This window comes from Hippopotamus amphibius, chromosome 4, assembly GCF_030028045.1.
Source record: "Hippopotamus amphibius kiboko isolate mHipAmp2 chromosome 4, mHipAmp2.hap2, whole genome shotgun sequence".
NCBI lineage: Eukaryota > Metazoa > Chordata > Mammalia > Artiodactyla > Hippopotamidae > Hippopotamus > Hippopotamus amphibius.
The window spans coordinates 12,336,077-12,348,031 of NC_080189.1; the positions used below are offsets into that span (position 1 = coordinate 12,336,077).

General features: G+C 46.2%; 1 protein-coding gene across 1 annotated transcript; it reads left to right on the plus strand.

The window, feature by feature from the left end:
* The first annotated feature begins 8,070 nt into the window (after positions 1-8,070).
* On the plus strand, positions 8,071-9,018 carry LOC130851080 (olfactory receptor 6V1-like). The gene has a single exon (XM_057730941.1). It carries the CDS (start codon positions 8,071-8,073, stop codon positions 9,016-9,018), a length of 948 nt encoding a protein of 315 aa, XP_057586924.1.
* The last annotated feature ends 2,937 nt before the right edge of the window (positions 9,019-11,955 follow it).

The following is an 11,955-nucleotide window of genomic DNA, read 5'->3' on the forward strand; positions in this document are numbered from 1 at the left end:
GCCATCATGCCTTTCCATTTCCCTTCACAACATGTTACTAGACTCCCCTTCTGTTGCATGGTCTCAGGGAAGTGTATTCCTCCTTGCTTCTCCGTAGCGGTGCTTCCAATTTCTAACCCTTGGGAAGTTAAGGAGTAGGTGGGGTGTTCTTTTCACAACATGCAATCCTGGGCACCTGTTTCTTCTTGTTGGGCTCCAACTGCATAGCAATTAGCCCAAGTAACAGAAGTTAACACGCTGCTTGGATGACAGAAGGACTTGAGCTGAATATGAAGAGATTTGGGGACAGAGTAAGCTTAGCTTAGTCACTGAATCCAGTTAGACAGAGTTCTGGCGTTTCCTGTGTTCATCTCATCACATCTTTAGCGTGATGCTTTCTTCCCTTTCTACCGCTACTGATGAATTACACCAAAAAAGACACCCCTTAAAGTATTTCTAGCTGACCTACCAGCTGATCTACCTGGTTAGATTATGCATTCCAGAATTTCAAAAGTGTTATTTAATTTTGGTCTTTTCTCTTATATTTGAACATAGAATCAAACAGCTTTGGACTGAAGCTAAAAACACCCCACTCTTACCATGTCTAACGATTCCCAACGTTGCTTTATTTGATTACATTTATGAGATTTATGCTTCTTTTTATCACAGCCATCATCACTTTTCAGTTTTCCATGTTCACTTTTTATTATTTTCCCATTAAAATACTTAAATAATTTCACAGACAAAATTGAACTGTTAGATGGCATGGAAGCTGTGTGAAATACTTGAAATGTTCATAGATCAGCAGGTATATGGACTTAGCAACCAACGTGTAAGATGAGTTAGGTATGTCAGTGTAGAGTGTGTGCAAAGTCACGTCTACAAAAGCCTAAAGTAAACAAATCAAAGATCACGTGTTCTCTGCTCTTTGGGGTTCAAATCCAGGTACCATTAAGTAGGTGCATAAGTAGAGTAAGAGATTTCTTTGTATTATTAGCAGGGAAATGAAGACCGAAAACAGCCGCTTCAGGGGGTTGTTGGGAGAATCAAATGAGACAATGCCTGTGAGAAGCACCTGGTAAAGGTCTTATTGCTGTGAGAAAGCAGGGACAAGGGGGAAGTATATAATTCCCTGAGTTCTTAGGCAGTGGAGGTGATGCATGGCCTTGGGTTGGTGAAGAAGTCAGAGAAGCTGGTTCTGCTGCTAATGCAATACAAGATGCCTTTGGCTTTGGTGTTGAGAAGAATGGAATTCTACCTCTCTTAAAGTGTTTCTTTGTCATATTTTTTCATTTCCTCATAACCTATGTAATATACAAAATTACAAATAGTATGTGTGTGTCCATGAGTAATTATTATTTCATAAGTGTAAACAGGTCCTCAATTTCTCATCTTGGTTTCAGTTAATATCGTTTCAATGGTAACCTTGACCATGATTCCTTCACCCATGGATTCCTATCCTCCCAGTACCAACTCCGACATGTGCATTTAGGACTCGAGTCCTCTGCTTAAGTGGGCAAACTGAGGCCCTGGTTCTGAAGACCATTCTTGGGCAGGAGAGTAAACCTCAACCAATGTCTTGACACTTGGATCCTGGTGATTCCTTTTCTCCTGAAAGAGATGTTTTTACTACTTCAGCATCTCTCTCATTCCCAGTTTATGAAAAAACATGACAGCTGGATCCAGTTTTTCTCTCTGGGCTGACGCAGAGTTTTCTTAGCTCATTGTCTTTTTTCCTGAATTGTCTGTGTATAAAGCAACTGGTGCCCAATGCTTTGTCCCTACTTCCTCTCCTCCTCACCCCAGAGCCCAGGTCCCAGGACTGTCGGGCTGCTCTAAGCCCCATGCCCACAGGAGACAGCAGAGGGAGAGAGAACAGTCACAGCTCCCTGGGAGGCCCCTGTGGCCTTGCAATTGCCTGCCTGCTCCCTGGAGCTCACATCTCCCAAACTGAAGATGGCGCTAGGATGTGCCCAAGTCCCCACTGGAGGCAGCTGTTCCTTCAGAACCACTGTTGTGCTATATTCAAGCCTGCTGGAGCACAGCGTCAGCACTGAGGAGAGCTGGAGGCGTTCACCTTTCCCAGCGCATTTTGGGTTCAGATCTTCCACCCGGAGTGCCTGGATAGCAGGAGGAAGGGGGTACAGAGAAAGGGGCCTGGGCAGGGTGAGGTGTCTCCATCCTGGTGTTAGGTTGTTTCTGTTTGCTGTGGTCTGTGCCAGAGGTCCCGGGTTTGGGGACTGTGCCTGCAGGGAGTGTGACAGGGACCTCTTTGCTCCTTTCAACCCATTGCACTTGCTCTGTTGTCTGCTGGGTGCGGCCACCATGGCCAAGTTCTGAATCTGGCCCTGGGCGGCAGGATGGGACCTTGCACGGGTGAGTCCCCTGCCTTCCCCTCAGTCTCTGCGGTGCCCCTTTCATTGCCTTCACAGCAATTGCCATAGTTTGTCATCTTTATTTATTGTCTGTTTCTCCAATTTGCCTGTAAGGTCTGGGGCAATTTTGTTCACGACTGTATTCCTAGAGCACCGGTAGTATCGGGCACTATCAAGTCATTCAGTCGTATTTTCCTAAATGAATGAGTGAAGGATGAATGATTCGAGGTGCCTGTGTCCTCTTGCGCCCTGTGCTATTGCTGCTTTTGGGCGCAGCAGTGAAGCTCATGGTGACAAGCCTCCGCTCCCTTCACTGGTCTCATCTTGCCCTCCCTCTTGGGGAGAAGCCAAAGTTTTCCTTGCCACCCTACCCCTTCTGCTCCTTCCTTAGAGCCCTGGGTTCAGGGAAAGCTCAGCCTAGATTCCTTCCTGATGTGTCTCTGGCCTCTCTTCGAGCCTTCGTAGACCTTTCACTGCCTGGCACATCGTCCCCTTGCATCATTCTCTGACTCCAACTCCTGCCGCCAGCTGGTCTGCTTGCCCCAGTGTGCTGCTTCCCTCTGTGGCCTCTGGCTGTCTCCCGCCCCTTGCAGAGGCCTGTGACCCATAGGGGATATTCAGGTACATACGCCATCCATCGCTCTGTCCCATTCCTCGTCCCCACTTTTTCTTTCACTCGAGAAGCTTCACGTGTCCCAAGACACTGTTGAGCAGAATCATTGCTACAAAAAACCATGGTGGTGGGACCGTCACCCCCACCTGCATTCCCATTCATGCTTTTTTTAAAAAGAGTCATTTTCTAGTTTATGTCATTTTCTAGGGTAGCAAGTTGTTTCAAAAGCCAAAATGAATAGGAATAACTCAGCCAGGAGAATTGAGAAGATTGATGTGGAGAGAGGGATAGATGTGTAACAAGGAGGAGGCTTTCGGATGGGTTTCAAGTCTCTAGAGGGATATTATATGGAGACAACAGCTTCTTATAGCTGCTATCTGACATTTGGACAGAAATCGGACCTGTAAAATATACAGCATGAATGATTTGAATAAGATGTACAGGATCTCTTACCAGGGAGGATGCTTACCAGGAATGAGTAAGGGAAACTGAGGACACTCCAGGCACCCCAGACTGTCACATACAGACAATCTGTGGCCCAGTTCAAAGCATGCACTAAATGGCCAACCAAGGCCTTGACCAGCCTGCTTTGTAATGGCTAAGGCGACACCTAACCTGGTTTGATGGGCATCTCACTGTCTCCTAACTGAAGTTGAATTTGCCTGGGTCACAGGGATGCAGGACTCCTGGGTCTGAGAGAGGGTCTGTTTTGTAATAAGGGCTGCAATGAGGAAACACTGGTCTGCAGAAGACCTGGATGCAGAGAAAAGTCGATTCTACATTCAACTTAACCTTCACCTATGTGAATTTGGCAGTATTGTAAGCAAAAACTTGGAATGTAAAATTACGCAACAAGTACAGTGGTACTTAAAACATACTCCAGGCAGCTTGTCCTGAGCTGTGGGCTCCAGGTTGCTGAGTTGGCCTGGAGGGCCGTGGCTCCCATTCTTGAATGAACGTGAGGGACAGGCATGCATCATGGACTAGGAGGGGGCACCAGTTATCACTGCTGAGAGGGGAGGCGAGACCTTAAATAGGGAGAGGAAAGTCTAAGGGTGAAAAGTCCAGAAGACAGGAGAGGGGTTGGCAGGAGAAAGGCAAGATGGGTTGGGGTGAGGGTGTAATAGGAGGTCAGTTTGAAAAGGATGCCAGCTAGTGTGAGGTGGAGTGAAGCCTGCTGCACTGAATGGGGAATTCCTGACTCCAAGGTCCTCCCTGAATTAATTATTTCACCTCTGAGTTCAGGACTTGAAATGTTTTAGAATGTAGAAGCTTAGGATGCGATGTCATGGAAACTTACCATGTAAGGAAGATATTGCTCTCTGGGTGGCAGTGACGTTGAATAAAACATAAAATAGACCCATGGGTTGAATTCCTCGTTCTTGCTCATGCATTTATAACACCTGCAGAGCTGTGATACACATAAGTATGGGGCCGGGTGGGGTGAGCTCACAGTCGGGGAAGTGGTCAGTGGAGAAGCAGCAGCTCCCCCAGGAGCCTGACCGTCGTGGATTCCCCACGAGTGATGGAGCACTCAGGGTGGACCTCTGACTGGTTCCACAGTAACCGCTGAGACCCAAGTTAGATCCTCTCTTTGAGGAAAGGGACATCCCTCCCCTCCCCGCCCCACCTCCCCCACTGTCTCCTACTCATCACTGATGGTCAACAGCCGATCACGAGAATTTATTCATTAGTACATTCCTTTATTTATCATTTATTAAATACTTCCCTGTCTGCAGACCTAAGCAACAGACTTTGAATCCTGTGTTCAGAGATCTGTCCGGCACTGTTTGAAAATTTGGAAGATTTCACATGTTTGGCATTTTAATGACTATAAACGAGTAGGTATTGGAGTTAGAAAACTCTGGGTTCAAATCCCAACTGTACATTTATTAGCTATATGACTTGGGTTGGAGATCCTTAAACATCTTAACTCTTGGTTTTCATCACCCATGATATGGCGATAGCAACTTTCACAGCTGTTTTGGGGTGTGGGAACCAGCGCATAGTGGGTGCTCAGTGAATGAGGTCTACCCATTCACAGCCTCTGATCCACAATGATGCAATCAAAAACGCTTTGACAACTGAAAGTTCTTTCTTTCTTTTTTTTTAGAAGATTTATTTATTATTTATTTATTTTATTTATTTTTGCCTGCGTCATGGGTGTTAGTTGCAGCACGTAGGCTCCACGGTGTGTGGGCTCTGTAGTTTGTGGCACGCAGACTCTCTTGTTGAGATGTGTGAGCTCAGTAGTTGTGGCGTGCAGTTGCCCTGGGGCTTCATTGTCCTGTGAGGCATGTGGGATCCTAGCTCCCTGACCAGGAATCGAACCCACATCCCCTGCATTGTAAGGCAGATTCTTTACCACTGTACCACCAGGAAAGAAGTCCCTGTGAGTTCTCTAATTTTGTGTCAAACTAACTGTGGAGTGAAATCTGATCTGAACTTACTGTGAGGCTATTTGTTGCCTTTATTTATTCCACTTAGTGTGAATGTTCATGTATTTTGCTGTGAAAGAGTGTATTTGATTACAGGGTGTACCCAAACCCTTCCAGGACTGGATTCTAAAACACACCTGGTCTCATCTTATCTTTCTGAAGTTATTTGTAGTGACGTGGATGGACCTAGAGACTGTCGTACAGAGTGAAGTAAGTCAGAAAGAGAAAAACAAATACCGTATGCCAGTGCATACACATGGAATCTAGAAAAATGGTACTGATGAACAGAGTGACAGAGCAGGAATAAAGATGCAGATGTAGAGAATGGACTAGAGGACATGGGGTGGTGGAGGGGAAGCTGGGATGAAGTGAGAGAGTAGCATTGACATACATACACTACCAAAGGTAAAATGGGTAGTTAGTGGGAAGCTACTGCATAACACAGGGAGATAAGCTCAGTCCTTTGTGATGACCTAGAATGGTGGGATAGGGATTGTGGGAGAGAGGCTCAAGAAGGAGCAGATATGGGGATATATGTATACATATAGCTGATTCACTTTGTTGTACAGCAGAAACTAGTACCACATTGTAAAGCAATTATACTTCAATAAAGATGTATTAAAAAAGAAATTGTCAGGCCATGCTTGCCCTATTATTTACTATTAAAGTCTATAATGCATATATGCAAATAATCATAAAAGCAAATGTGAATTTCTCTTTGGCAAAACTTTTCTTCTCAGGATTAGGAACGAAAACCCAATAGATATATTCATTCATTTGTTTAACCAAAATTTATGAAGTCCTTACACTTCGTAAGATGTATTGCAAGAGCGTGTTGTGAGGGCTGTGAAGATGGAAAGACAGGCTTGCCGCTCAGAAACGAGGAATCTAGTGTTTGGGTCGAGGCTGGCACTAGAGATGTTATAATGCAAGGAGGAACATGCTAACTTCCCTGGTTGGGAATTTAGCAGGACAAGTTCACATCTGGATAGAGGATGAAGCCTCATAAAGGAGGCACATTTGAGACTGTCCTCGAAGTGTGGGTAAGAATTCGCCAGGCAAAGATGGCAGCACAGGGTATTCTGAGCACAGAGAATAGTAAGATAAAACAGGGTGAAATTAGCGGCATTTGGAGAACAGCAAGTGGTCCAGCTTGGTGGAAGCACAAAGTGTGTAGTAAGAAGGAGGTGAATGTAAGGCTGGAGGGGTAGATGAGCAGAAGTGTAGAAAAGCTGGGATTGCCAGAGGGAGTTTGTGCTTGATTTAGCAGACAGGGAAGGAATAGATGTTGTTAAAATTTTTTTTTCCTGATACTGAAATAATATGTGTTCAAATAAAAAGAATTTGAAAAACAAGCTAAATATACCTATGAAAATGTTTAAATGCCTATAATCCACACCTAGAGATAGCCATTGTTAATATTTTAAAGCATGTCCTTGAGTCTTTTTCTGCGTGAAGGTAGATGAGTTTGAAAGTAATGAATAAATAACATTGCCTCAGATTATTAAAAAAAAAACAGCCTAAAGACATAATACTTTAGAAAAATAACTATAACACTAGCATTGGACATGTTGGATATATGGAAATGTACAAATAAGACAGCTGTTAAGAATACTGTTGTAATGGTTAAGAGGAAGAAAATCCTTGAAACTAGTTGGTGGCTATGAAAAAAGAAAGGGGGCAGGATGAGAAAAAATATATTTCTAAGGATGATAATTCAAGTGGTTCAGAAGAGAGAAGGAAAACTCAAGAAATACCTTCCAGCTTTCAAGCCTGGATGACTGGGGATTTGGGTGGGGGGGTGGGGCGTGAACATGATATTGGCTTTGGGGGAGGAGAGGATTTTGTGCGTAGTTTTGCACATGTTTAGTATGTGATGGTGGGCCTGAGAAAAGAAAGGCAGATTTGAGGCTCCTTTACATTTTCAAGATTGCTCTGGTGAAGGGAGAGGGTGAGATTTCTGAAGGAGAAACTAGAGAGACAAAAGAAGGATGAGATGAGAGATGTGGGGACGTTCATATTTAGAAAGCAGCAGAGAGACAAGGAGCTGGAGAAGGAGACAGCCAAAGGAAAGTCAGAATTATTGGAGAATTAAGAGTAGAGTGTCTCTACAGTCAGGGGTGGAAGCTATTTAAAAAATGTGTGATTCACAGCCTGAAATGTCACAGAGAAGGCGAGGAGGATGAGGACTAAGGACAAAGGATGAAAAGAAATAATGTACAAGGTACCAGATCCTGAGACATGGAAAGAACTCTGCTAATAGCAGGTGTTTTTACGATTAAAAGGCTATTACATTTGGCAGTTAGGAAGGGTTTACCAGACCCACCCAGATGTCTTACACAGAGATGGGGCTTAATAAATGTGTTGAATGAAATAATGAATGAGTAGAAGACAAAAGAGTGAGTAAGAGTTTTGGAGTGACAGTGATGTTTAGGCCAATTCCTAAATCTGTCCAGCAGAACCAGTCAGTTCCTTGCCCCTTGGGAACTTCTGCCCTTTGGGAATGTGTCTCCTGGACATTGAATTTAACCATGTATAGAGGTCAGTCTGCATGGGGAACCAGGCCAGCCATCAGAGAGCAAGGTCACCAGAGAGGTGGATGGCGATTTGCCACTAAGACTTCCTGGCTTCCCGCAGGTAGTACAGAGAACCAGCCTCAAGTGCAATGAGTAACTTCAGCGTTGTCAGGGAGTTTGTGCTCCTGGGATTTTCTCATCTGCATGAGTTCCAGACTCTGCTGTTTGCTTTCATCCTATTGATATACATGCTGACGGTTCTGGGGAACCTGGCCATTGTCACCCTCACGTGCCTGGACTCCCGCCTCCACTCACCCATGTACTTCTTCCTCTGCAATTTCTCGCTCATGGAGGTGTTGGTCACCTCCACTGTGGTCCCCAGGATGCTGGCAGACCTGCTGTCCACTCACAGGACCATGTCGCTGGTCGAATGCCTGACCCAGTCTTTCTTCTACTTCTCCCTGGGCTCCACCAACTTCCTGATCCTCACAGTCATGGCCTTCGATCGCTACGTGGCCATCTGCCGCCCTCTGCACTACCCGACCATCATGAACGGGCCCGTCTGTGTGAAGCTGGTGGTGGTCTGCTGGGTGGTGGGGTTCCTCTCCATCATCTCCCCGACCCTGCAGAAAACCCAGCTCTGGTTCTGCGGCCCCAACGTCATCGACCACTACTTCTGTGACTCTGCCCCACTGCTCAAGCTGTCCTGCTCTGACACTCAGCACATCGAGCTCATGGACTTCTTCCTGTCCTTGCTCTTTGTGCTGGCCACGCTGCTGCTCATTGTGGCCTCCTACATCCTCATCGTGGCTGCAGTGCTGCGCAGCTCCTCCTCCTCCGGGCGCCAGAAGGCCTTCTCCACCTGCGCCTCCCACCTCGCAGTGGTGGTTCTGGGCTACGGCAGTGCCATCTTCATCTACGTGAGGCCAGGCAAGGGCCACTCCATGCAGCTCAACAAGGTGGTGGCCCTGATGACTGCGGTGGTGACCCCATTCCTCAACCCCTTCATCTTCACTTTCCGGAACGAGAAGGTCAAAGAGGTCATTGAGGATATGTCCAAAAAGATCCTCCTCAGAGAGCCAGCCGCCCGCAGATGAGAACGAGGATTGAGGAGAGTCCACTGCAGATGGCATTTAGGTGCCCAGGCTAGAGCACCTCAGCCTCCTTCCTTCTAGTCTTCCCTGCTCCCTCACCCCCACAGAAGTCTCTGTTCACCCTCTACAGGGAGCTGATGACCTCACATCGTCTGAATGTCTCAAAGGCAAGTGTCTGTGAGCCTGTGCTAGTTAAGGACAGGATGATTTCAAGGGAGCTGGTGGTGAAAACAGTGTGATGATGTCAATTAAAAGAGATAATCCAAATCAAACTCTTAGCACAGGGTCTGGGACCTAGTAAGAACTCAGTAAATGTAACTATTTTATGAAAGGTGCTATTAAAATCTCTCCTGCCTGGTCCTGCTTTGTGGTTTTGTTCACATTCCTTTATGTTTCTTTGTGTGCAATCTTTTTTGGGATGTGTTCCTTTCTCAGGAACTGGCTTCAGCGTCGAGGATGGGGTTCTGAAAGTGTGAGGTTCTTGGAGAAGAGCAGCGAGACCTGGCATCCTCAAACAGAGAAAACCTATGTGCCTTTTGTTGGGACCCCCATCTGGGACTGCTTCTGGAATAGAAGCACCACTCACACCCAGGCTGCCCCCTGCTCCCTCCTGGCCCCCAAACCTCTTGCCTTTAAAGAGAAATGACTCTCTGGGGGCCACTTTCTCATCCCCCTTACACAGCAAGGTCATGAGTGTCCCATGCCTAGAAAGAAGGGCATGCAATTTCTTCTTCTTCTTTTTTTAATCCTTCCTGTGCATTCAGGGAAGAGGGGAAAGCTGGATCACTGACACCAGATTTGCTACCTTCCCCGTCTCAAGGGCTAGCTCTTCTCTTCTCCCACAGAACCTTAGATCCATGGCCCAGGGGGAGGGCCCTCTGAGGTTGGGTTTCCTGGAAGCAGCCCTGGCCAAGAGATTGCCAGCAGCCGCATGGGGTAAGGCAGAGGTGGTAGAAGGCAGATGAGGAGGAAATGGAACAGGATGGGTGTTGAGGTAATGGGCTGGAGGACGGATGAGGGAAGGCATTCTTTGTAAATCTGGGAATGGTTTAGGGAGTCACGGAAAGATGGTGCGAGTGAGAATAGCTCGGGCATCTGATTTCTTATACCAGATTGAATCTGGACTGGGCTGGGATTAGCAAAACGACAAAGAGTAGATGCAGACTTCCTCTGACTTCTGGAGCTAACACCACTCACAGGGCTTCTAGAGAGGCCCTGGTCCTCATTTGCAGTGTGGACAGTTGCAGTGTGGAGGCCACCCCACAGACCCGAGGCTGTGAAGGAAAGGGGTGTGCGAGGGGCAAGCGTTTCAGGGTATGCGGCCTGGAGGCACGGATCTCCTATTATTACCAGGAACCTTGGTCTCCAATTAGCATTTTTTTTTTTAATAACTACCACAGGACACATTCCCATTTGTGGGCCTCTCCAAAAAAGTGAGCAGATACTTTTGATTCTGCAGTAAAGACCAGCTGGGAAAACATTTTTTTTTCATGCTGAGAACTTTCGTTCCTCTAAGTCTCAAGGGACTAATTACTTACCCTTCTTGCAAACTTTGTGAAAAACTGAAAAACTAAATGGGAGGCAATTATCTCCTTCTGATATGCAAACACTTTCCTTCAGCTTCTTCTTTCTCAAATAATCAGCACACAAATCCACTCAGATTTTCCTCCTGAGAGACTCTCTTCTGCAACTCTCATCTCTGCACATTTCCTCTTAAAAATTTAAAAATAACCCACAGCCTGCAGCAGTTTCTTGCTTATGTTTCACAGTGTTCCTATAGGAATGGGAGGGGTCTCTGGCCAGTTTTGGGGGAGGTATAATGTGCTTTGTTCCTCCACAGTAATTGCCTCATCATAACCAGCATCTCACAGGCAGGACAGTCTTAAAAAACTTGCCTGTGGTCCCTTGCTACTTAAAGTGTGATCCCTGGAACCACATTGGCATCTCCTGGGGACTTTTTGGAAATGCAGGATCTGTGCCCCCATCAGGTCTGCTGAATCCAAATCTGCATTTTTAACAGGACCCCTGGGTGATTCACATGCACAGTAATATTTGAGAAGCCCTGATCTAGACAATCTGCTGGTAGGATTTCCAATCAGGACATTGTATAAAAAGCACTTGTCCCAATCTCAACAACGCAAAGGGCACTGGGAGAGGGAGTTTGAGGGTGTATTTGCTGTTATAGGAACCATCCTGTCATAATGACTTTTATCCCAGGTCCTATTTCTGGAGACTACAGCCAGGATTTAGATTCCCAAGGTGTTCATCCCAGTTTGACTTGAGACCTCTTGAGTGACTTTAGCCTAATGGTCCAGCTTCCTACTTGCTGTTAGAATCCTGCGTAGAGAACAAAGATATGGACACCAAGGCGGAAAGCAGGGGTGGGATGAACTGGGAGATTGGGATTGCCATATATACATTAATATGTATAAAGTAGATGACTAACAAGAAAAAAGATCAAATTGTACGCTTTAAATATATGCAGTTTATTGTATGTCCATTATATCTCAATAAAACTCTTTTTTAAAAGGAAAAAACAAAAAAGAATCCTGTGTGGACATGACCTAGAGATGTTTTGGTTCCACATGTTTGTCTGGACATGACAGGGAGTCTTGGGGTACACAGTGTCAAATAAGGCAACCACACAGACACAACCTGGAGAGGAATCTGGGCTTACGTTTCCAGCTCGCTGGAAGGAATATGGGGATCTCAGTTCTAAGACAGAGTGTCTGAACAAAAGTCTCCGTAGGCTTAGAGTCATGATGTCACTAAACCACTGCCCCGTGGAACTGCAGGGGAGTGCGTAGATCATCCAGGCCCACCTCCTCGGAGCTCAGGCATCCCCACGGCAGCGCACACAGAGGCCCTGTGGGAACCCGGTCTAGAGACGCAGCCCTCACAGCTGTGAGGTGGCCCCTCCCTTTGCTGCAGGGCGCTAAC

Bases quoted from the DNA above. Each gene is read 5' to 3' on its own strand.
- LOC130851080 (XM_057730941.1), top strand. From the start codon at position 8,071: ATGAGTAACTTCAGCGTTGTCAGGGAGTTTGTGCTCCTGGGATTTTCT.